The 27,330-nt window shown below is 31.9% G+C and overlaps 1 protein-coding gene and 1 long non-coding RNA gene across 4 annotated transcripts in view; one reads left to right on the forward strand and one right to left on the reverse strand.

The window, feature by feature from the left end:
- The first annotated feature begins 944 nt into the window (after window positions 1–944).
- The window catches only part of LOC123712998 (protein bicaudal C), a 38,338-nt gene continuing 11,952 nt past the window's right edge, over window positions 945–27,330 (forward strand). The window contains exons 1-12 of one of the 3 annotated variants that reach the window (XM_045666449.1): window positions 945–1,041; window positions 1,355–1,499; window positions 1,720–1,763; window positions 2,324–2,393; window positions 3,179–3,258; window positions 4,036–4,098; window positions 6,387–6,536; window positions 7,468–7,581; window positions 8,454–8,579; window positions 9,728–9,946; window positions 24,671–24,842; window positions 26,386–26,570. In XM_045666449.1, the coding sequence (XP_045522405.1) occupies window positions 964–1,041; window positions 1,355–1,499; window positions 1,720–1,763; window positions 2,324–2,393; window positions 3,179–3,258; window positions 4,036–4,098; window positions 6,387–6,536; window positions 7,468–7,581; window positions 8,454–8,579; window positions 9,728–9,946; window positions 24,671–24,842; window positions 26,386–26,570 (1,446 nt within the window). In that variant the 5' untranslated portion in view covers window positions 945–963. The remainder of the gene's footprint in view (window positions 1,042–1,354; window positions 1,500–1,719; window positions 1,764–2,323; window positions 2,394–3,178; window positions 3,259–4,035; window positions 4,099–6,386; window positions 6,537–7,467; window positions 7,582–8,453; window positions 8,580–9,727; window positions 9,947–24,670; window positions 24,843–26,385; window positions 26,571–27,330) is intronic. The other 2 variants (XM_045666452.1, XM_045666451.1) reach the window with 2 other exon arrangements.
- On the reverse strand, window positions 22,429–22,815 carry LOC123712999. The gene is made up of 2 exons (XR_006754150.1): window positions 22,620–22,815; window positions 22,429–22,519 (listed from the first exon to the last, which is right to left on the reverse strand). It is a non-coding gene; the product is annotated as an uncharacterized LOC123712999 (long non-coding RNA).

The following is a 27,330-nucleotide window of genomic DNA, read 5'->3' on the forward strand; positions in this document are numbered from 1 at the left end:
GCGCAGAAACCCGACTAATGCGCCCTCACGGCTCACGCGACGATTCTATAAAATTGTATTCGCATTCTCAAAATACTTTTCAATGTCTGGCCAATGAAATGTAGCCCGTAGTCTGTACACGTACATTCCTGTTTAATAATGGTTTCATTCATAAGCATTAATAAGAATAAATAAATGTATATTTATTACTATAACGAAAAGCTTATTATAAACAATTTCGATAGTCTGCTACGACGAGTCTAGCAAGCGATTTAGCAACCATATTATTTTTTATTTGCAGTAATGATATTATTTGATAATTTACTGACCGTTAGTTCAAGAGTTTTAAATTATTATACTAAGTATATTTACTTTGCTTAATAATTATTAAAAAAAAGTATAAGAAATTGTAAGATGGAAAAATGTGGCAAAATAATATTGAAGTTCGTGTTTCCTGAAATTATTTTAGTGGCGCTAATGTTTGCGAATGATACCGATAGCGAGACGGTTTCAGCGTTCCTATTGGCTGTAACGAGACGGGCCTCCACAGCATATACTACCAAACGTAAATAACTTTATATTTCTAATTAAGCTACAGACTATGTAACATAACGACAGTTTTTTTTTAAATTAAATGTTCATGCTTAGTTTATATGAGTTATATGTGAAATTTATAATTAATTATATTTTATTAATATTCCTGTATAAAAAAATAAGATCAAATTTTAAAATGCATTTTGTACCGTACATTTTATTAAATGCACAAATATTTTTTTCTACTACCCTCATAAAGCATATAATTAACCAATTTGAAAGCCATGGTGATTTTAATAGTCGGGCACAAGTTGGGGCGTAGTAAAGCTGTTTTAATTTTAATCTTATATTAACGTTATTTTAGCCATTTTAAATTATTCATAGTGAAAGTTATTTATTTTATGACAGTTTAAATAAGTTAATATATTATTTCATCCCTTATGTATAAAAATGGAATCTAGTAATTTTTTAAATGTAAAAACGCACGTGTCTGAACTAAGAAATGCCGATAAGGACTCAGTAAGTGAGGTAAAATCTTTTTAAATTAAATAGTCTATGAAATTTTGATTAAACCAATAGAAGTTGCAATCTATTCATATAAAGAGAGATTACTTTTTTCGTGTTCCTTTGGGTCACGCCATTTTGATATTGCTTCATTTTTTTATTATAATTAAATTACTATAATGTTTCTTATTTCTAGTATTAAGAGCATACTGTCACTGCTGACGTCACACTTTTAATAAGATGATTTTTCAGGCACTGTAGTCTATATCTGTATCTTTAATAATTAAAAAAAATATTATAGTGTATAAGCTGTTATTTGTTCTTCTCGTTTTCGTAGGCTTCAGAAAGTGGAACAAGTAATTCCGTGACGTCAGCTGAAGACCTACAGAATGTCGCTTTGATATTGGGACTGGCAAATGCTGAGGATGTTCATCAAGAAAGATTTCGGGTCGACAGACGGCGTTTGGAGGGTATGCTTGCTGGTATGTTTAATAAGAATGGATTTAGATTCCAATAATCCAGAATTAAAAAGTTTGGCTAGCATGGTTTGATCCTGGTTCGTATAAGTATTACTAGAAAAGGAAAGAACAAAAGAAAATTGTACCAATCTTAGGGATTGGTGCTTTTTAATTTATTATCTATACACCTGTGTACGATCTACATAAGTAAAAAAATAATTTTAGAATTTTATTATAATTTTAGATAATCTGGATGTGTCTCAAACGGCGCAGGCGTTCTTTCAAAAGGTAAGGTTATATTTTAGTCCAGGGTCAGTTTAGCGGGAGCCTCGGGGCATCAAAAGCCCCGTGGCCCCAATTTATTTTTCAATTAAAATGAACAATTTTTTCCAGTCGAGTTTTTAAATCAACAGTTTATTGTAAAACCAAGTAGATTATTTTAGTATGTAACAAACACATAAAAATACAGATTCCTTTTATTAATATATTTTAGGGTTAGTTATTGTTTTTGGTAAATTAATTTATGTTAGCAGTATTATGTTATTTTTATTTTATTTTTTTATTTATTAACACGTTACATTACAATATAATAAAAAAAATGAACATAATAAAATCAAACGGAGGGCAACTGGCGGCCTTATCGCTTTCGAGCGATCTCTTCCAGAGAACTATTCTATTTATAATAATAATATTTTATATCTATGCAAATGAATTATAAATACGTTGATTCTTTTCAATTTTTCCAATATTCAATTTCGTAGAGAATTTAAAGAACTTTAGTTTCTTAGAACTTGTGAACTAGAGAAATGTGTATTACGCAAAATTAGTAAAAAATATTATTATTTTAGGTTATGGATGAGACCCGCACGGTGATCAACTGGCCTGCTCGCCTGAAAATTGGAGCTAGATCAAAAAAAGGTAATGAGTAAAAGTTGAGACAACCAGCATCGATTAGCCTACTGTGCCTTCCAAGCTAAATATTGTTTTACTAAGAATTCAGAACTTTTTTAAAAACACATACACTAAAACGAATTACTTACCTATACAAGTTACAACCAAACAAAATTTAAATAAAAAACCGTTAAATTATTATTTATAATACGCTTTCAAAGTTGAAAATTTCAAATAATAGAAACGTTTATTTAATTGTCTTCGGTATATCGCTTGAAATTCAAATATTTCCGTTAAAAACACGTACCATAATAGTCATTTATAGACATTTACTTAACAAAATATGAATTTATTCCACTTAAATATAGTGAAACACTATATTTTCCTATTATAGAATTTTATTTTTAATAGTTTATCTATATTTAAAAAAAATGTTTTAATTGGCGTGAAATGAAACGTTAATCTAGGCGCCAAAATGACTATACCCGGCGCCAGCTAGGCGGTTACATTTTGAGAATTATTATTTTTTTGGATATTTTGAGTATTTTACGTTCGCGCGTCGTTTGGGACGAATGAAATTGAAATGAATTTAAAATTTCTTCGTTAATATCATGCTTTTTTAATGAATTAAGTGTATACAGTATTAATTTAAGATGGTTTTATTAAATAATAATGATGAAATCGTGTATAGTATTTTAAAACACCTGCGTGATAATAATTTTAAAGATCTTTTAGGTAAAATTTAATCCCAAGTGTTTAGTCTTTATTCAATTTAATAGAGTGGTGTTATTTATAGAGAGTATTAATTTTAGACCCGCACGTGAGAATATCTGGTCTCTCTGAAGATGTGAAGCTGGCAAGAGAGAAAATAATGCAGTTACTAGACACTAGAGTGAGTAATACTTATAACTTCTTTTGTACGAATTCTTGTAGTAGTTTTAGCCAATTGTATGTAAAGGTATACTTTATGTACGTTATATGCGTATGCTGTAATTGTTTTATTATAATTTGAATTACAAAGAGTATATTGTCAATAAATAAAATATTATTCTTGCCCTTCGCTCGCTAACCTTACCTGTTCTGATGACATGGTATTTGTTCAAGAAAATCAAGGTTGAAGGGACATACAATTGGCACGGCAATTTTAAGTATTATATACTTATATTGAATACTAAATAGTATTTTGTCCTTTCTCAAATATTTAGCCTTTCATTTTAAGGATAAATTATATGCTGAATGAATGCTAAATGCATGTGCATGTAGAAAACGACGATGTTGCGCATCGTTTTCTAACACATACCTAATTTAGTTTTTAATTGCATCTTAAATTATTATATATATCTAATAATCTACAGTGTTTAAAATAAATCTTAATTAATTAACTTGTCCCGAATTTAACTAAATTTGTTTTGAATGTTTAAATAGCTTATATTACTAAAGAATAATGTAGCATTCGAAAGATGATGAATGTTTATCGTCGGTCGTTATTACAAACATAAAATACATATCTTTCATCTTTATTTTCTCGTTACATAGATTGGATGCGAAATATAAAGATGATCATCATACTTTAATTATGTAGTAAATATTGAACATTTTATTTGTAATTATGTTGTATTAAATCAAAGATACTACCAATATATTAATTGATATATGTTTCATATTTCAGAGTAACCGTGTTACAATGAAAATCGATGTCAGCTATACAGACCATTCGCATATCATCGGAAAGGTAAGACACACCCAAAATATTACAATATGCTAAATAATGTATGTATTATTTGCTGTGTACCATGCATCGTGTCCATCCATAGCTTAGCTTAACGGACATGGTGTAAAACGTGAGCGTCCAGGATTAGCGACCTAGATATATTTATTTAAGTTTATCGCCTACATAATGCTATATCTACAGTTTATGTTACAATGTTACAAAAAATTAAAATACCATAAAAATATTAATAAATTTTTGCTTATTGTTAATCAAAAATTACCAGCAAAGCGGATTAGGTTTATACCTAATCGCTTTGCTGGTAATTTTAATAATTTATCTTATGATAGGCATCGTTAAAAATGATCAGCTCACTGCCGAATATATCAAGCTCCGGATAAGTACTGTTTAATCAGTTATAAGAATTCGAAAGAGTCCCTGTGCTCCTAGGTTTTTGCAGATTGCTGATTATATTTATATATAGGCTTCAGGCATCTCTCATATCTGATGTCATAGGTTTGAAGCTCGTTAAACACTCGTACGGTGAAGATATCCTGAGGGAACCGACGTGCTTTAGACCTAAAAATTGTGTATCAGCCATAGAAAGCTGCTTATGACAAGAATAGCGCCATTGAATTGATTAATTTATGACCCGCACTAGTTTTTGTGATTTATGACAATGCAGTAACGAACAACAAGGCATTGAGTATTTGCATGACAATGGCAGGTGTGCAATAATTTTAAAACCTTATAATGTAAATTTTATCCTGATAAATTGCTCCTTAGCCTGGGGGTTACGCATATATGACTTGGATATCTCATATGAATGCAAAATTGATATTGATAGCTAAGTATTTTGAGTTAAATCTACATTTCTATCTTTTTGATGCTATTCACTAGATTGGTACTGATTTACCATACTATTTATAGTTATTTATTGAGTGTATTGAAGATAATATTAAGTTTTACGAAATGAAAATTTCTCAAATCATAATTTCTTGTTTACTTCGGACCACACTATGAAAAAAATATGGATTCTAAAAAAGTATTATACATGGCCATGATAGGCTGTAATTTCTTTCTAGGACAGTGCCATAATCAATATTTCAGTAGCATTATTAAAAGAACGAACTAACATTGAATAAAATCCTGATGGATGTTAATTTAGAACGAAAATAGAATCAATGTCGTCATAAAAACTAAAATGTATTTGTTAAAGATGTCATGACAGTTATATGAATTTCAAATTCACTCAACCATTAGACAGTAATGCGACAAGATGTAATGCGGGTTTTAATATCCATTTTGTTTAATTGAGGTCACACAATACACTAGTTACTAACGGAATTATTTCTAGTATCTGTGACTTGGAGCGCTGCAGAACATTAGGCCGTGAGGCAGGATTTGAATCTCAGTTCGAGTCGAAAATTAAAAATACATCAATGTATTTCTAAGATATATCAATACCCACACGCTCTATACGCTTTTGGGTGCTCTCGCCTTACTGGCTATGCTCTGATATATATGTTGCAGTTGTAGGATATATACAAATAGATAAATGAAGCTATAGCAAATATATAATTTCTATTGATAAATTAGGACTAAGTTTATAGATTTTCGTAACGCAGTTAACTTGACTTTTGACAAGATCTATGTGACAGTTATGTTAGTGGTCATTATAGGGAACGAGAATGTTAAATTACAATTTTTACGTGTGCTTTGGGCTCAATTTTGCTTCAAGTGTACGATGATTGCTTATATTTTCTTTTGTCTAATAAAATATATATGTATATGTAACTTAACTATTGTTGGGTTACATAACTCGCGCATACATTTTTCTTCTCATGATGTCGAACTTTTTACCTCTATATAATAACTCTTGTACATTATGTTATAAAGTAACCAATAGTATAGAAATCTATAGTTTATAAGGTAAAATGTATAATAAGCCCGAATGAAAAGACTTATTAATATAAACACTACTAACTGACCCGGCAAACGTCGTTTTGTCGTGTATATTATTTCCAGGAAACATTTTTTTAGTTCAATAAAAATAACCTGACTACTATAATAAAAAATAAGGGTTGTTTGTTTATCATAAATGTATTTGTATGCTGTATCATAAAAAAATAAAAACAAAAAAATTGTCTAGTAAATAATCTTTTTGGAGTAGTATGTGGTGGGAATGAGTATTGTGTCACGAGAATTTTATATATAGAGATAAATGTCAGTTATATAAAACACTTACAGACAACTGAAAATAAGTTAATGCATATAATAACTTAAAAATCCTTATTTTTTTGCCTATTTAGGGCGGCCTCACAATAAAGCGTGTAATGGAGGAGACAGGGTGCCACATCCATTTTCCGGATTCGAACAGGACCAGCGCAGTAGAGAAGAGCAACCAGGTATCCATCGCTGGTGACATGGAGAGGGTTGAGCGAGCACGCGCCAGGGTTCGAGTGAGTTAACTTATTAAACTTAATTTTAGCATTTTACCCTCGATCGCTGGTTCTATTGGTTGATTATTATTATTTATTTACAGTATATATGCCAAACAATAATATATACTACCTTAAATTAATAATAAATTTTATTACAATTTAAAACATAAAACATCTTAGTCAGTCTTCCCAAACCTGTCTAAAATATATCCAGTTCTGGTGAGTAAATGAGGAAACGTTTAAGTAGCGTCATTGCTGTTTGTGGGATCCACTCAGACATTAGCTTCATGAAACACTGTTCAGGCAGTCTGTTCCACTCCACATCTAGTGCAAACTTGATAACCATTTCAACTCTCCGTAGTTCAAGTCAAACTCAGATTGATACAAAATGGGGTACTAGTCGTATCTATATATATTACGTTATTAAATATATTATTTATCATATAAATCTATATATATTATACGCCGGTAATGTTGCCTAAAGAACTGCTTTTGTATTTTTTCTGGCATCAGCTTATATTTTCGTTCAAAGGGATGCAGACTAATGTAATCGACTCGAGCTCGCTAATAACCAGTGCAATATTAAGAACATCATTGCCCTGTCCGAGAATTAATTAGAGACACATCTGAAACGCTTATGATGCATCATCATCATCAATGGAAACGTGTTCACGAAAAGACTAGGCATAAAGATTGCTCCTAGTATCGCGTTAAAGAGTTATTCATAACAGATTTATAGATAATTTGAACAAAAATTAAAAAGTGTTATAATACAATTACAATTTATAAACAATTGTTTATTTATATTTATTTCTAAAACAACGTGTATGCATAAAATTATACAAGCAAATATGACATCTAAAATTTTAGTAAATAAGCAACCCCGAATGTAAACCCAGAAGCAGAAGACTAAATCTGTATGCTGTGGTAATATTTTTTTCTTTTCCAGGCTCTAACACCACTGATCTTCACATTTGAGCTGCCAGTTGTAGCGGCCTCGAACCCACTTCCAGAAATCACCTCGCCCTACGTCCAGCAGATACAGGACAAATTTAACGTTCAAGTTAGTTTATATTTCTTTAACAGTTTTATTATATTTCGTTTCTTAATTGCATTAATATACAATTGTATATTTTTATGTAATTGTATATGATTAGTGTTCAGCATGCCACTTTTATCCTTGAGGTTGTAGGTTCGATCCCCAATCATTGGACTTTCTGACTATGTCAATGATGATGACGACGATGTTGTTTTTCTTAGTGATTTTATATAGTATTTATTTATTTATACTTTGTTACCATAACATACATAATTATACAAACAAAAAAACAAAAAGTAAGGAGGTTACATAAGTTATTAGGCAACAGGCGGCCTTATCGCTAACAAGCGATTTCTTCCAGGCAACCCTAATATGGGAGGATAAAAAAAATCAAAATAACATGCAACTATAACTAAACTTAAATAAAATAAAATCCAAATAACAATATGTAAAAACAGATATGTAAAAGCTCAGCCAAAGGTTAACTGACTCACAATTAATATATATAAGTAGTAGCTAGTTACGAGGCAGAAGAAAAATTATCAAAAAGAAGATTTTTAAATATATTTAGAGACGGAGCTCGTCTGATATAAATTGGTAAGGAATTCCATAGTAGTAGATAGTAATTAATTATTTTATCGTGATTTTGTATCTATCTAACATTCGGTCGTACGTAAAAACATCATGCCACGAATCCAAACCTGGCCTATCCAATCGGAAGCCAAAACCCATATAGTAGCCACTGTATTATTATTTAAGAAGGAACCAACTTCCCTAACACAGATATTTTCCTGCGAGGATGTCAAACACATTTCTTGTATCTACTTTATATAACCTGTCTAAGGCAGAAGTAAATTTTAATTTAAATGTACATAAGCAGTTTATGTAATACATAGGTGATGATTCGCAACCGTCCCAAATTACACGCGAATCTCGTCGTGGTTAAGGGTGTCCAATGGGAAGTGCAGGCCACCATGGAGGCAACCACTCTGCTGCTCAATTACATGTGTGGACAACATGCTGTAAGTATTTCTACATGCTTTTGGGTCTAGGCTTGTTGTTGCATAATACAAAGTACCAGTTGTATCACCTCGACGTCCGTCGTTCCACAACTGAGCTTTTCTTAAGGCAACTTGTCGCGCGCCACCACTATGAGGAACCCGCTACCCACGGATATATTTCCGAACCAATTCTTTAAGGTCATTCACGAAAAGAGCGTCCTAATTCTTAAGAGGCAGGCAGCGCGCTTGCAAGCCTTCTAGCAGTGTGGGTGTCCATGTCTTAATTTTTTTAATACTGTGAATTTTGGATGTTCTACTGTCATACGTTTATGCTGTAATTTTTAGTTTTCGTAAATAAAAATATAATATGCGATTTCACGCGTGATCCACTTGACAATATAAAAATATATAAGTTTTACATTATTATACACATATAAGTTTAAGCAGCAGACAGAAAATGATTTTGTATGTTTCACTGTTAGATAAATAAAAGATCTTTGCAATTTTTAATTTTCGGTTACTCGGGTATATAATTTGTATGATCGACTAGTTTTATTTAAAAAAAACATTTATGAAATGATTAGGCAAAAATTTTGATAAACAAATTTGCTAAATTTTTTCATAAGGCGTTATTTTGTTTCATGCGATCCAGGTAATATTGAGGTATTAGATTTCCGTTCATAAATACCTAACAATATTTTTTTTATATTACATTTATATTTAAAGAGATCATGTCATTGGAACAAATTTCAAATAATTGGATTTTGATGTTTGATTTGAAAATTAAAACAACTCCAAAAGCAGTATTGGGCTTTGTGGTTTCAGAGTGTGAATCTCATCCCCGAGGTCGTAGTTTCCAAAACCAGCTATGCACCAATGATCTTTATATAAAGGTCATTGGTGCAAAGCTGGGAAAGATATACTCGTGCGCACTTAACACTCATTCGTACGGTGAAGAAAAACATTGTAAGGAAACCGGCATGGCATGACTTACATCCAAAATGTCAGGCGTAGAAGGCTGACCGACTTGCCTATATTGCGAAACAATTTTGTAATTCCGTATTACTTACTCCATTTAACTTAACTCCATTGTTTTTATTTATGTTTTGTCTACCCTCAAAATTTTAAACACATAATCAAATTCTTCACCCTATTTTCATGCAACGCAGAAACAAACCCACGTCCAAATGACGTTAGAGATATCACCAATGCACCATCCGGTGGTGGTGGGCCGTTCGTCTGAACAGTTGAAAGTGATCATGCGTACAACAGGCGCTCAAATAATGTTCCCTGACGCTGAAGATCCGAATATACCCGCATTGCGCAAGAGTTGTGTCACCATCACAGGGGCTATACAAAACGTGTACGCCGCTAGGCAGCAGTTGGTGGTGAGTTTTTGACTCCCCTTTTTATATTTGAAGGGCCTAAGTATTTAAGTGGTATGGTTTTCATTTTATAATTAATGCTAGATTTTATATATATACATGAGTGTGTACGGACACCTGCCATCGACTATAAATTAGTGCGTTGACGTCATATACTGAAATGCTGTTACAGATGTATTCCAAATCAGATAATAATATATTTAAAAATATAGTTAAAGTACACATTTTCAAAGGTCGGCAACGCACTTGTGAGCGTTCTGACAATGTGAGTGTCCATGGGTGGCGGTATCACTTAACATCAGATGAGCCTCCTGCCCGTTTGCCTTCTATTACATGAAAAAAGTTCTCAAATTAAAACAGTGGAGAAGTGGCATAAATCTCTCCGCCTCTCTTTAATTCGCCAAGTTTTTTTGTAACCATTACATCTTGCTCCTCATCACATGTTAAGTTATGTCCCGATTCTAAAATTCGTCTTCAACACATACCTCTACAGTATACAGCTTAATTTTTATTTGACCTAAATTTTGTAATCTTATACCAAATAAGATAACATCTCTCTCACTGATAACGGATCAGAATGTCAGTATTCTGTGTAATATAACAAAATGCCAACGTCTAAATTACAAAATAATAAAGCACAATTTTGGTAATATCGTGAAATGAATGAATAGGAATGTTTTTATTTTATCACCTAAGCAGATTTACTGCCAAGAGGCTAAGTGAGAGTAAGTGAAGCTCTCAAAAATAATGTTATATAAACGTATTAATTTTTTAATAATTAATTTAATTGACGTAATTACCAAATAAGAAAAACAAATTCTCTCTATAGTGCTTACGTAATACTTGACCGGCCCCTAATGTGCTAGTTTCTGTTAAGAATTTAGAGTAAATGCTGGTAATAGACCAGCATTAACTCTGAATTCTAAACAGAAACTACATTGCCATTTGATATTTATAGTGTTTGTTATCTTTTTATACTGAATTTGGCTCATTCTCGTATGAATAGTGGGTAAGTTTAAGGAATTAAATATTATGACACTATCTGGTCAATATATTCTTGATGCCTTGTTGTATGTACAAAAAAATATATAGTCCCAAGCCAAGTTAGAGCATTGTCACTAAATAAATTCAAAACTTTCGTTAAACGTAAATTAATCAATAAAGGTTTTTATAAATTTGACGAATATTGAAATGATCCTAATCCTTGGGATTGATTTGCTCCAGTTCAAACAATTTGTGTGACTCAAAACTTAGCGATTAAAAAGAGTGGCGAAGAAATTCTTGCCAGTTCTGCTCGCACGTTCTACGCCCTTGATTAGCTAACTGGTAGTAATGTAAATTTAGAATCTATTAACCATCTTTTCCGTTGACGTTCAGTGTACTGAGAGATCTTCAAGGTTTTTTCCATTCCTGGTTTGGATTGAATATTTTTATCAATAGTTTATTTAAATGAAAGTGTAATACGTGGCGTGGTAATCATGTCATCGCTTATCAGCTTGAGTTTGTAGGCATTACGTTGCCCTGCTAATTTGTTCTCGTCGACCAATCTAACGAGAGGATCCTCCAGTCTAAACACTGACAGCCCCGAAGACACAAATTGCTATTTTTAAATGTAATATCTCTGTTGGTCAAAAGGGTCTTGACAGCTCACCTTGTTTTGGGGAGCGATAATGAGATTTTACCTCGTCTTGATCCACCGTGAAGGTATTATCCGGATCCGTTAAAATGTTTCTCGGCCTTCTACGGGCTGCTGTCGTGACGGGGTAGTACTTGGTACTTTGACTCACCAACTGGTTGGGACAACTTGACGACAACTGCATCCGCCTCAATGGCTAAGGTCGAGTTATCGTACTGATTGTTGCCGAAGATGAGAGGTGCCTTGTCTCTTCATCAGTTGTCTACGAAAAAAAAAGTAGTTCAGATTCCCGGCGACTGCCTCACATCAAAGTTCCCCAAAAACGTAAAAATCATGGTTGGCCAACCCTAAAAAAAAAAAAGTTTGTACTCTACCCCCACTAAACAGGCCGTGTGGAGTCGAATGCACTCACTCCTGAAGTGATAGCTCTAACCGTTCCAGAGGTAGCTTTCCCAAAACCCTTGCTAATTACTTACTAATCACCACCTTATCAGCTACGAATCGTTATCTACTTTCCTACATTCACTAACCCGATCTATGGCTCTAAAAGAAAAATAGAATAAACTATGTCTAACCTAACCTAACCTACGGGTCTAAGCAAACAACAATAAATATACCTAACCTACATTAACACCATTATCTATAATAAAATTAGATGTAAGGGTTACATATTTAAATAAAACATTTTTATTCCAGGTATTATTCTTTTATTTAAATGTCCATTATATTTCTATACAAATTTACTAGCACCGTATCATTGTTCTCTGAGTCACACGTAAAATTTCTCTAAAAAAGGAAGTCTTCTAATCTCATTCCCCTGAACTTGTAATATATGTATACCAAACAGTACTCTCCGCACACCGCCGATAGGTAATCCTGAACCGTAAGGCTATTGTATCTCCACATGCAACAATTCCTCCTTAAAAATCCTTCTATTGCTTCAATAGGGTTACGTCCAAACGAATCAAAGTATTCCCCAAATCTTTCAACGTTTATATGAATAGCCACCCAATGAGACCCCGGCTGTGAATCAGGGTCAAGATTGCATATGATAAGTGCTGGCACCTGAGCATACATCGGCAATCGATTTGAAGGATATACGTTGCTCTGGAGGCTGGGATGTATTCTACGAAGACTCATTTGCACTTCTAGTGTGTTCATACTTTAATACGCGTTTACTCCCCTACTCTTTCACTCTTTTACTGACTACATTTATTACTATCAATTCATATTTGTACCAATATATTTAAACACACATAATGTGATCTCAACATAGTAATGAGTCTCTTTGTAAAAAAAGTAATGAAGGTAAATAAAAACCATGTCATATTCGATTACATTATATTTTATTATTCTTAATATCATAATAATTACATAAGTGATTGCTTAACTACTATAATCCACACATACATTTCTGTTCTTATCTATTTCTATAATATTTGAAAACTCTGCGTAAACTACACAGTTAATTGTTTCAGTCAATGCGCTCTCGAATCTTACTTCCATTCTTACACTACCATGGCGTACAAGATTCCAATGCACATTAGAGTTAGCCGACAAGTCAGGTGTTAAATCAAAAGCTAGTAAACAGTACCCATTTGAATATTGCTCCCTCGATATTCCATTACCTTCGTTAAGAAAATGTATACCGGTGCCTGAGTACAGGGTGTGGTATGCGTTAGTAAATACATCGTTTGGAAATGATGGTTGTAACGCTTTTGAAGGTATCTGTTGACCATCTATATATAGGCTAAATGAGCAAATACCAAAATTTTCAAAGTTGAAAGGATTTTTACCATAACTACCGTTGAATGCTGTATTATTCACAAAACCTATAATACATCTCTTAGGAACCTGTCCTAAAAATATATTGTCCAGTGTTTTACCCTGCACACCAGATGGTATGGTCAGGACTTTCACTTCACTTCTTGTTATAGGATATTTAGCCGTAGTAGTGGCAAGAACCTTTTGATGAGCTATTAGTATTGATGGATTAATTTTTGCTCTGCGTATTATTAAAGTTGCATCTGTTATACAGACTTTGTACTTATTATCTGCATTCTGTGACATGAGGTTAAATGTTTCTCTCGATCTAACTAATTTTATAGATAATTCGACCCCTTTAATGAGGAATTTATCTTGATTGAATATATCCCCATGTAAATGCCCAATCACTTCAACATCCTTACCATCCTTTGAAAGTTGTTGTCTTTTGTAAAAGCCCTTGTTTGCCTCATTAGTTTCATTCATTTTACCAGCTGTATCCTCGTACCACAAACCACATGTCAAATGTGATTGTTTGGCGGATGATGAATAATTTAATAGTGTTTCTATGAAAGCACGATATGCATAAGTATTATTTGGGGGTGACACAAGTTTTTGGTTTAGGTAAACATCCAATTGGTTAAATAAAGAATGTAACCAATTATTGACTGGTGCCACTACATTAGCTGCATTAACTGCAGAACCGTCTTGATTTTTAATTTGAGCCTTGAGATGGAGTAGTGTATGCGAAAGATCTATGTAATCATCTCCTGTACCAGGTACTTGGAATTCGATGGGTCCATCATCACTTAATGAAGAAATTGGTTTGTAATGTATCCAGTGTCCATATTCGATACTTGTTTGTGTGGAAGGAAGAGCAAACAGATCCAATTCAGATTTAACGCACTCACATGAATGATTATGAATAAATGACATTATGATTAGTTTGAAAATATATCCTTGGAAATATTAATATTTTTGTTCCTTGTTTTCTTTGAAGCGCCTTTCACTTTGAGGGGTGAAACTCGAATGAGCTCATTACAATATTTTCGTCTCTTATTAACTCCTCCTTTGTAGATTACATTTATACCAGACCCAGCTTGTTGCGAATAATAATCTTCATAAGGACATATAAAAGTTTCTTGAGGTGGTATGTGAAATTATTGATGGATCCTTTACTGCAACAGAGACAAACTTTGACACGGTGTCCTGGCGAAAACTTTCTCTTTCGAATTTAAAGCAATAAGAATATTTTGTGTATTATCATAGTTGGCTGGTATATGGTTCTTATACATTAGTGTGGTCTCTTCGTTATTGATGGTAGTTTTTTTACTTATGTATATGATATTTTCATGATCTTGCACGGAGAACATAGTAGAGGGATATTGAAACTCAACTATACCTACCATCCATTCTCCTTCTAATGTAATGGCTTTAGGTAGTTTTGTAGAAAAATTTGATTTCATATTTCCCGGGAAATATTGTGTGGAACTATTGCTGAGTAAAGTTAAATAGAAACTTTCCTTCATTGTAGATTTTTAATATTCGACAGTAAGACCCAAGAATTAAATTTGTTAGGATATCCTTTCCATTTAACTAATACTTCCTTTCTAATACCGCTTTTACGTGATCTGATGAGTTTATCAATTTTATATTCGGAAGTGGGGGAAAAAGTTATTTTTTGTAGTTCTTTCTCATAAAAAGTTCCTGTTATTGATTCATTTTCTAAATCGTTTAAAGTGTATGCAACCCACGGGGAACGATCTATAATCGAAGTAATGATAAAAATTTCATTACTCCAATTACTTTCATAACCTTTTTGAAAAACATGTTTGTATTTTGTAATTCTTACATAGTCACCAACGTTAAACTTAGGTACTTTGTTTAAACTTGAAATATAAGTCTTTTCATCATAATATAAATTCCGCCAAACTTCCATAATGTTTTCCATTTTAACATCACATGGTCTCATCTTGATACTAGAGTGCACACTGTGATTATAAGAACTAACCAAATCTTGTAAAATATCTGTATAGCGATAAGTATTCTTATGTGTAAAATAACGCCACATTTTCATTTTCAATGTTCTCTGAAATCGTTCTACTATACTTGCCTTTATATCTGGATTATTTGTAGTGTAATAATTCATATTTTTACGTTTTAAATAAGTTTGGACATCCTTAGATACAAATTCCGTACTCTTATCTGATTGAATATGTCTAGGAACAGTTTTAGCTTCATCAAAGATGCTAGTAAAACACGTTTTTATTGTGCATGAATCCTTCTTTTTCATGGCTCTAACATAAGCATACTTACTAAAGGCGTCAATAACACACAAAATATATTTATATCCATCATTATATTGTATGTAAGTTCTTAAATCACTTAAATCAGCTTGCCACAATTCATTAATATTTGATAAAATATATTTATTACGCGGGATTTTTTTTATAACCGGTTTATGTAATGTATATGTTTTCTTGAGACTGCAACCATTTCGAAACATCACTTTTTGAGATTTTTCCATTCATTGCCTTTGTTAACTTATTGACACTGCTGTAACGGGCTGGATGTGATATATCATAATAGATGCGATCTAACTCTAATACGGGGTCCATTTCTCCCAATCACTTTTGTTTCTCAATTTGTTGATGTGTTTAGATTGTGTTGGAGTTGAAGAAACCTCAGTTGGTGATTCTTGAATCAATGTTTTATCTTTACTATTAAGGTCAGATATATATTTGATTCTTTTCAGATTACCAATGTATGTTAGCGGTGTATTTATATCATTTAAAAACTTGGCGAATATTTCCGAACCGATTGGATCGGATCTCTTCGAGGGTCGTAAGATGTCATTCACTAAATCTATAATATTACTCCCTGGTATCTCTTGTCCACTAATGAAAACTGTTCCAATTTTATTCCATTGCAATTGATCTGTTTAATTTACTATTGTATCCATTAATAATTCACCCCTCCTCATATAAGTTTTAGGAATTAATTTTAATATTTATTTTGGTTGTAACCCATATGCGATGTCTTCACCCGTTGGGGGTTGTTTAACATTTAGCATTTTTTCATTTTCACTAGTAGTTATATTATTGATATTACGGTTTTCGTTAGTATTATCATTTATTACCTTTTCAGTTATTGTTATTTCTTGAGGTTGACGTTCTTCCATGGAGTAATGTAAGTATCTTTGTAAAATTTGTAGATAAAGCGCCCATTTTTCGCGATCATCCAATTTACTTGATATAATTTTTTCCATTTCTAAATCCAATCTACTTTGCGGTGTTGCTTTATTTTCATTCTGATGTTTCAGTTTATCAATAAAGTCTTGCTCAACAAGAAGCATTTTTTTTGTGTTCATTGTGATTTATTAAAACAACTTACAAGGGTGCTTAGAATTGTACCCAAAATTATTGGAAGAAAGGACCCTCCTTTTTGTATTAATATATTTTTCCTGTATTCAAAACTTTTTCCTTTACTGATCCGATTACGTAAGAGATTTTTAGCTTTTTTTAATTTTGTTTTTGTATTCTCTTTTAAAGGTATTTTTCCTTGTAAAACATCGTGAATACATTCACATAGACAGTTAATTTCTTGATTATTACAAGACTTCAATAATATCCTACGATGTTTGGGTTTTAATTTATGTAAAGCTGATAACAATTCCTCATGCGTTGTTATTCGTTGATACATGGCTCATTACTGACTTAGAGTGGCTGTTTACAAAGATACTTATACCTTTTCATAGGAACATATATTGTACAAAAATTACTAGATTCAAATATTTTAGATTTTATGCGGCGAGCATCATCAGTGTTTTGTTTCAAATCAATCATTAAATAACCATGAGCTTCTTTAATAGCATCTTCAATAAACTTGGTATCTTCCGGTGAAACTTGTCTAGCTAGAAATCGTATTTGTGTTTTGTCACGGGGATTTTTAAAATAAATAATGTAACTTGAATTAAGTGAAATGTCGCGCTGTCCTCTTCCTTGATGAAATAAGTTTTGGGTTATATAAAAAACACTCAAATTTCTATGGTGACTACCTTTTGTAAATATATCAACAACTCGACCATCAGATTCCCTCATTAAGTCATCTATTATAATCAAATGTGGATTTTTACCATTAAACATATGCAATTCCGGTAGTCCTTGGTGGTAATTTACTCTGGGTATATTATATAGCGGCTGCATTTCATCATAACACCATGTTATTTCTAAAAAAATCTCATTACATATACTACTTTTATGCTTAATGAAATTTACAACAAAGTTAGATTTTCCACGCTCACTAGGTCCTGCTACGATGGCAGCAAAGGGATGAATAAAATGAATCATTATTTTTTGACTTCTGTCTTCTTCAGGGAAAGGAATAAAACTAAGTTGATATTTTAAAAATCAATTTATTTATATGAAATATACAAAAAATGTAAGTGTTATATCACAATTAAATGTACACGTTTATACATTATACATGTACAAAACAAATTTATTTTACATAAAAACAATTTGTTATATTTACAATAATGATTAACTTAATTACATACTATTGATTTGGTAATGACCTATAGGTAACGTATCGATTTTGTTTCGTAAAATGTACCGCTTAGTGTCATTAAAAGATAAACACACCTTATTTATTTCCTGTGTAAAAATTGTATGTTTTAATGATCTAAACCGATACATTTTACAATACTGTACGTTTTTATTAAACAAACACGACTTATAATTATCCAACGTTAATTTTTTTCTGACACATTTGTTAACACCCTTAGCCTTAGTAATAATTTTATTATCTACCTGTAATGCATACATTTTTGATCGCAAACCCACAAATTCTGTAAAGATTTTACCACAATTTTCATCTTTAAAATAACCTATTTTTTTCTTATTTACTTGAGAAAAATTAAAAACATTGTTTGGATCATAATCTGATGTATCGAAATGTGTACAAATGTCTGGCTTTATATCATTATAAAAGTTACTAGTAAATATTTGATAAATGAGACTGTCAGTATCTGTATACAGTAGTTTCAGATTTGAAGTAAATTTCTCTTTCATGTAATTATAGTGGAAATCATACATCAGCGTTTTAGATATATCTAATATACAAAATCCGAGATAAATAGGTTTATTATAAATTAATTTCATTTTGTTTAATTGAATTGCAACAAGACTATCAGAAAATATTGAAACACTGTGAAAATGTGGTTGAGCAATTAGATCCCCAGCTCCCAATACTCTGCCCCTATTTTCCCAGTGGGTTAACAGTTTAACGTTAACTCGTTTCTCAATATTTTCCATAGTCTTACCAAAAACAGCGTTGTTCATGAGTTTATAGAAATCTTTCTCAAAATCGGAATTAGCTCGAGTTCTTAATTGTGTATTAAGGTCTATATATTTCTTTAACCATGGACTCTGCTTAAATTTTAATATTCTATAAACTTTTAATAATTTTAAACCCATTTTCAAACATTGAATTAAATTTCGATAGTGAATAATATATTTGGATTTATTTTTTAAGTTTGGAATCAATCTAATTTCCTTAGCGTCCCCAACTGGTATATTTTCTGGACAAAGAGGTAAATCTGAATGTTTATCATGTAAATCCACCGGATACTCCAGATCTAATTCTAAGATAAAACCTATATCCGATGAACAACTAACATTAAAATCTGTATCAACACTAACCCACTCAAAACCACCTGTAGGTAGATATTGTGACATTGCCCAACCATATAGATTATTGGCATCGCAATACATTAAGAATGACTCTTTATCTTTCGCATTATAGTCAGACATGTAAACATTATTTGCTTTTGCATAGCGAGTGCTACATTGCGAAACACCACCACGAATTCCTGATTTAATAAAAGCAATCATATCTATATCAGAAAGTTTTATGTTTTAACATAGCATCCCAACTTAATCCAGGTGCTGTATAGTAATGAGCCGGGTCTAAATCGTACGTTTTAATGCAAACACACTTATTAATTAATTTTCAAAAATATCTGCTAACAATAAAACATCAGTTTTTAAATAAAGATTTGAATAATCCAACATATTTTTACAATTGAAATGATTCCAAACATCTTTGGCATGGTTGTAATCTTCATTAGAAATAATGGAATCTGTAAGAGTACTGTAAAAGTGTGGAAGATCTGGAAGTTGATTGTAGTTTAAAGTATCAAAATCTTTAATGAATTCATATGGAAATACACCTTTTTTAGTCAGCCGTTTAAAGTCTTCTGAATTGGGAAAGCATTTTGATAATTCATTAAAATTATTCTTTGTTAAATTTTTTGCTAAAGTATCTAAGCAGCTGGGTAAAATTTTTAGGGAATCCACAAAACGTAAAGTTACATTACTGTTATTGATTTTAAGAACCTTTGAAAATGATATGTATTTTTCTTTATTTTGTGGGAGAACTTCTACCTGACCTTCATCAAAGTTTAAGGCATGTACGATAAAATGTGCATCATAATGACTTAAATTGTGCAAGAAGACTGGTATAGTGTAAGGTACTCTAAATTTTTCTGAACAAATTTTATGTATGACCCCAACAAATTCCCCAGTAAACCAATCGTAGTAAATCATTGAATTCCCACACAAAATTTTATCACAAATATAACAATGATTAGATTTGCTAAGTATATCTTGCTGTATTGGTGATATTTTATTAGCAACTTTTTGGAAACCAATTTTTTTAACAATTGTTGTCAAATTATCTTTCAGTGTTTCCATAAATTTTAAAGCACAGTTTTCACCAGTATATGTTATATATTTAGACAATTTATCATCGTATGAGCATTTAATGTAGTATCCAAAACTATACACATTATGTTTTTGTACATTTATTGTATGTGATTTTGAAGGATCGTTTGAACATGATGCTAAGGGACTAAAAAAAGCCTCAAAATCTGCATATATAACAAAAGGTAACATCAATTTACGTTGAAATTTATCAAAACTTAATTTACATTCAGAAACAATATCACCCCACCAATTTCTTTTATTTTTATCTAAGCTTGGTATTTGTGTACAAATATGTCTGCAATCATTTATTTGATGGTTATTTAAACGTTCAGATGTTGAAAAATATTGTAAACAAAAGTCACATAGATATATAGCTTCCTTGGATTTCGAAACTTGACTACTTATTAATCGTGACATATTTTTTATATAACAATAGTGACCGATTATACCCTGTGTCAAATATAGTAAATTTATATGAGTCTGCATTTTATTCTTTGTAAAATACAATGGCCCAATAATACAATGTTTTTTTCTTTGTTCATTATATTCTAACCCAAAAACATTAATGCTTATATTATTAAGACTTTCAATTTTGTGTATATCGTTTAATTTAACTGGAAATTTAATATTACCGAACTTTAATTTATGACTGAATTTGGTGTATGATGATACTCTATCCGAATTCTTATGAATTGGAAATAAAGCAGATAACAGTGCCCACTTAAAACATGCGTCATCAGTGTTTTTAACATTGATCACAGCTTTTTTTATTTTTATATCATGTGGTAACTCAATAAAGGATTTTCCTCTTAAAGGGTTAAATTGATTTAAGTTCATATCCAAATGTAAAAATTTTTTCAGACTCCACCCACTATCCTTTCGCTCGAATGAATTTATATAGCTTATTAGAGATTTCGTGAGAGTTGTATAAAATATATTTAAATCATCACCAATACAAACAATAAAATTCATTGATTGGAAATCAAAAGTGTTGTTAATGTTTTTTGTCTCCTGAACAAAGTCACCATATAAAATGAAATTTATTTTTAAAATTGTATGATCTTCTATAGATTTATTTATTATTGTAAATATTGTATCTTTGACTGATGCAAGAAATAACTCTGGTGTCTCAAACTGTAAATCATTTTGATTTTCTGAAGTTACTCTATAAGTTATTATTCTATTACCGAACGCAGTCTCAATTATCTTAACATTGGGTTTTATTGAATGTTGTATTTTATTTACATTATTTTCATGTGCATTGCTCCTTAGATGATTAGCGAAATATTTTTTGGAAACATTTCTATTACAAATACAGCAAAATTTCATGTTAAAATTATTACCTTGATTCGATGTTGATTGCTCTTGTGAAGACCGTGAAAGATGCATGTTCGATCCAGATTTTATTATTTTGATGTCAGCAGAGTTAATATCAACAGCTGCTTTCCTTTTGGTTCCACGACCCATTTGATCAACCCTATCGAATACAAATTTTATTATATTTAACTGTTAGAAATGCAAATAGAGAAATCAAAAAAATATATATATATATATATATAATATGATTATTAAATATACTCACAGTTTCCCATCGAATTCATCACATAGCACCATCATTCTTTGATCATAAAATGGGTGATTTAAATCATTTCTTTCTATTTCATCACAAACGTTGAAAAGTTCAATTGTATCAATGGATAATCTTTCAAATTCATGATACATTTCATCAAAAAAAACACTAACACATTCTTGAGACATTGTATATATGTATTCGTTTCACAACTGTTTTTTGTCTCACACTTTTAACCTTAATGCGCAAAGGTCTTCAACAAAAAGCACAATGATTGACTTTGTACAATGCAACATAGTATTTATACTAAAAACTGAAACATTACTTAATTATATAAACATATGGTATTAAAATCTGAAGCATGAAGAAACTAAATGAAACTAATTTTTAAAACTGTAACGTTTTATACTATCTTCCTCGGATATCCCCTTTGTTATGTTGTATAAAATATCCTTTATCTGAACATCAATGTTGGAATCGTTTTTCATGTAATATTTAACACGAATATCTGCATTTTTCCAATGTTGTGCCACTGGGATTTCTTTCAACTTTTTTAAACTATATAATTCCATTTTCACAAGTATGTCAGCGTCCATTCCATCATCTTTATCAGTCGACATATATGATATGCTTCCCTCCTTCCCTGCACGGCCAACACTTGAAGAAAGTTTAGTTTTTTTCTTCTTCCGGTCAGGTTCTTGAAGAAAAAAGTCATCTAAACGATTGGTATTCTTATTTTTATTTTCTGTTATGTTTAAAACCTCTTCTTCATCATCAGATAAATTATAATAATTATATGGTCTGAAACATTTTTCCACATCTTTCAGGTTGTATGAAGACTGTAATATAACATAAACAAATCAAAATGCGTTTCAAAAAATAAATAGGAATTATTAAAGAATTTACTGAAACCAAATTTAAAAAATATAAATAACTTACCTCCATTGTTGTTTATTATTTCAAACTTTCAACCACTTCACTTTTGTCGAACTTAGAGCACAATACTAAATCTTTCTACAAGTATCGGGTTATATAGACTGGTAATGGATATCATTATCTAGTTACGATATTCAACTCGACTGCATGTTTGAACAAGTATCCATACCTATCAGTAAAATGTGGAAAATAAATACAAAGGGCACTCTAAATACCCTTTGCAATCTTAATAGTCATTGCATTTTTAAAATATTTTTGAAATAGATAAGAACAGAAATGTGTGTATCTAGTAGTTTAGCAACCACATATACGTATAATTATTATAATATTAAGAACAATAAAATATATTTACGAATATGAAAATATAAACGAATAACCTTATGAGGTTTTTATTAACCTTCATTACTTTTGAAGTATATTTTAGGACAGGTTCCTAAGAGATGTATTATAGGTTTTGTGAATAATACAGCATTCAACGGTAGTTATGGTAAAAATCCTTTCAACTTTGAAAATTTTGGTATTTGCTCATTTAGCCTATATATAGATGGTCAACAGATACCTTCAAAAGCGTTACAACCATCATTTCCAAACGATGTATTTACTAACGCATACCACACCCTGTACTCAGGCACCGGTATACATTTTCTTAACGAAGGTAATGGAATATCGAGGGAGCAATATTCAAATGGGTACTGTTTACTAGCTTTTGATTTAACACCTGACTTGTCGGCTAACTCTAATGTGCATTGGAATCTTGTACGCCATGGTAGTGTAAGAATGGAAGTAAGATTCGAGAGCGCATTGACTGAAACAATTAACTGTGTAGTTTACGCAGAGTTTTCAAATATTATAGAAATAGATAAGAACAGAAATGTATGTGTGGATTATAGTAGTTAAGCAATCACTTATGTAATTATTATGATATTAAGAATAATAAAATATAATGTAATCGAATATGACATGGTTTTTATTTACCTTCATTACTTTTTTTACAAAGAGACTCATTACTATGTTGAGATCACATTATGTGTGTTTAAATATATTGGTACAAATATGAATTGATAGTAATAAATGTAGTCAGTAAAAGAGTGAAAGAGTAGGGGAGTAAACGCGTATTAAAGTATGAACACACTAGAAGTGCAAATGAGTCTTCGTAGAATACATCCCAGCCTCCAGAGCAACGTATATCCTTCAAATCGATTGCCGATGTATGCTCAGGTGCCAGCACTTATCATATGCAATCTTGACCCTGATTCACAGCCGGGGTCTCATTGGGTGGCTATTCATATAAACGTTGAAAGATTTGGGGAATACTTTGATTCGTTTGGACGTAACCCTATTGAAGCAATAGAAGGATTTTTAAGGAGGAATTGTTGCATGTGGAGATACAATAGCCTTACGGTTCAGGATTACCTATCGGCGGTGTGCGGAGAGTACTGTTTGGTATACATATATTACAAGTTCAGGGGAATGAGATTAGAAGACTTCCTTTTTTAGAGAAATTTTACGTGTGACTCAGAGAACAATGATACGGTGCTAGTAAATTTGTATAGAAATATAATGGACATTTAAATAAAAGAATAATACCTGGAATAAAAATGTTTTATTTAAATATGTAACCCTTACATCTAATTTTATTATAGATAATGGTGTTAATGTAGGTTAGGTATATTTATTGTTGTTTGCTTAGACCCGTAGGTTAGGTTAGGTTAGACATAGTTTATTCTATTTTTCTTTTAGAGCCATAGATCGGGTTAGTGAATGTAGGAAAGTAGATAACGATTCGTAGCTGATAAGGTGGTGATTAGTAAGTAATTAGCAAGGGTTTTGGGAAAGCTACCTCTGGAACGGTTAGAGCTATCACTTCAGGAGTGAGTGCATTCGACTCCACACGGCCTGTTTAGTGGGGGTAGAGTACAAACTTTTTTTTTTTTTTTTAGGTTTGGCCAACCATGATTTTTACGTTTTTGGGGAACTTTGATGTGAGGCAGTCGCCGGGAATACCAACTACTTACCTAATCAATATTATTTTCTGTAAATCCATTTTCTTACAGGGAAGCCTCCCCCTGGTGGTGATATTCGATGTCCCAGACGATATGTCGCAACGATTCGAAAACGACAACGTCACGGAGCTGATGAATAAGTTTAACGTCTACATCAGTGTGCGCAGGAAGCTCAAGCAAGGGATTGCTTCTATCGTCATCAAGGGCATCGAGAGATGTGCTGGTATGTAATTTTTTTTAAATAATTTTATACAGTATCATAAAATATGTTTATTATATTATTACGTGATTGTGTTTTGGGGGATTACTTATATAATAAGGTCAACACTTCCCTCTTCATATATCCTCTAGCAAAATATGAGTGCACGAACACGGTTGCACTGTGGTTACTGGACCTAAACTATGAGGATACAGAAAAACATACCGTTAAAATAACCGTAATAAAGTAGTTTAGTATAAAGTTGACATAAGTCTTTTGTTATCATAGCTTTTACACATTTAAAGAAAACACTTTTTTACCGGATTGAAGCTATGTATTTATATAAACTTATAAACGTCGGAAAAATTTTAAATTATGCAAAACATAATTATAAGTTTATATCCATAGCATAGCTCCAATCCGGTAAAAAATTTTTTCTTTAAAATAAAGTTGACTCTAAATTTTATGTTAATTGTTAGGTAATAATTTATGTTATAATAGTGAAATGTTTATTAGATTCATACATACACAGACACATACCCTGTACAAGCCAGGGCTGTATATTTAGCTCACTCAGGCTTTGTTAGAATTATCAGCGTGGTGATCTATTTAGATCACTTATAACTGTGACGATTTCCCAAATCGTTGGAGTTACACCCCGAGAGCATAGCCAGAAGTAGCCATTCTCTTTGACTGTTAAAATTGTATTCATTCGGTATATAGCAATTAGCACGTCATTATATCGCTTGTATTCTATTGTAATATGCTATTATTTAAAGCAACCTGATGATACAGGAACGGTACATACCATGTGGTTTCCTTATATGTAATTTTTTGTTAATGTTGCAACCTGTTAGAGATTCTTGACCCCCCCCCCCCCTTAATGAAACGCACCGTAACGTTTCTGTTTCCAATAGTAAAACGTTTCGTGACCAACTCCAGTGGCTCTTTAAATCTAAAACTTACCATTATGTGGTGTAAAGTACTGGAAAGTAGAAAATAATATTAACAATAACGTGTAATTCAATCCCCAGCCCGCATCGTAACGTTTTAGAAAAGGATAAATGCGTTACGTAAAACACTCCCTTATACTAATAATTGTATACATACATGTACTCTAGTTTGTAAGACCTTCTGTCGATCCGAAGTGGTGGAGTCCTGATGACCTGTAACACAGGTACTCTTACCTTTAGCAGCATTTCCCTCAATAGGAGATATACAATTATTTATTTATAATAATAAATAACTGTAATTTGTTTAAAAAATAAATAAATATTATTATTATTGTTTGAGTGAAACATTATAATTAACATTAGTTTGATAATAATGTGTACCATATTCATGCAAATAAATTATTATTATACATGTATTGAGACACTCCAGCTTTTAAGAAATTCGGGATACTTTCCGATTTCTTATAAAATGATTTTGATCTACGCATTCAATAAACACTAATAAGACTAACATCGATAATGATTTATTTAAAAAATAGGGATACTTTATAATTAAAAAGAAGCAACCTAAATGTACTCTAGAATAGTTTAATTCCTCATCTGTGATCTTCCAGGCGACATCTACGAAGCTCGTCGCGAGCTACTCGGCAAGCGCGAGGCGTCTCTGAACGCCGAGATACCGGAGAGCTACAACATCCCGAGTCTGACGAACGTGATGCCCAACTTTCCGCCCTTCAATCCGTTCTCGCCGTCGCACTCCAGCGTCGCCACCAATTCTCCTTGTTCACCGTTTTTGAGGGTAAATATCTTGTTGGAAACTCATAATTGTCGTCACTCATGTCGATTTTCGTGTTTGTTTTACTAAATCTTTCAGTGAGAATCCGTACAGTAACCGGGATAATTTCAAATTTATTGCAAAATCACCAACTCCTAAAAGGCAACACACTCGCGAGCCCTCTGGCATTAAGTATCCATGGGCGATGTCACTTAACACCAGGTGAGCCTTGTGATCACTTGCTCCCTGTTATATGTATATAAAGATTGTATGATTTTTTAATGTTTTACATTTGTATACAGTACCCGCATAATTATTGTCATATGAGTAGTTTGATACATGATATTTCGTGATATTATATTCTGAGAAATATAGTAAATTTTCAGCTGCTAAACATCTGTAGAATATATTTATTCCATTCTAGTATATTTATTTTACTATAGGTACCTATATATAGTATTAAATACATAAAACAGTCAACATTTTTGGGCCAGAGATTTTATGATCCTTTGTCAATTTTATATTCAAGTAGGTGATCAGCCTCCTGTGCCTGACACACGCCGTCGACTTTTTGGGTCTAAGGCAAGCCGGTTTCCTCACGATATTTTCCTTCACCGTTTGAGCTAATGCTACTTGCGCCCATAGAAAGTCCATTGGTGCACCGGAGGGGATTGAACCTAGGCCAACACTGTTCTATATATATAATATATACTACGCTTGAGACGAAATCACTTTACGATATGAACGCAAAGGAATTTGTTTGAGAAAGACATTATCCTTAGTC

Source organism: Pieris brassicae, chromosome 8 (assembly GCF_905147105.1).
Source record: "Pieris brassicae chromosome 8, ilPieBrab1.1, whole genome shotgun sequence".
Taxonomy (NCBI): Eukaryota; Metazoa; Arthropoda; class Insecta; order Lepidoptera; family Pieridae; genus Pieris; species Pieris brassicae.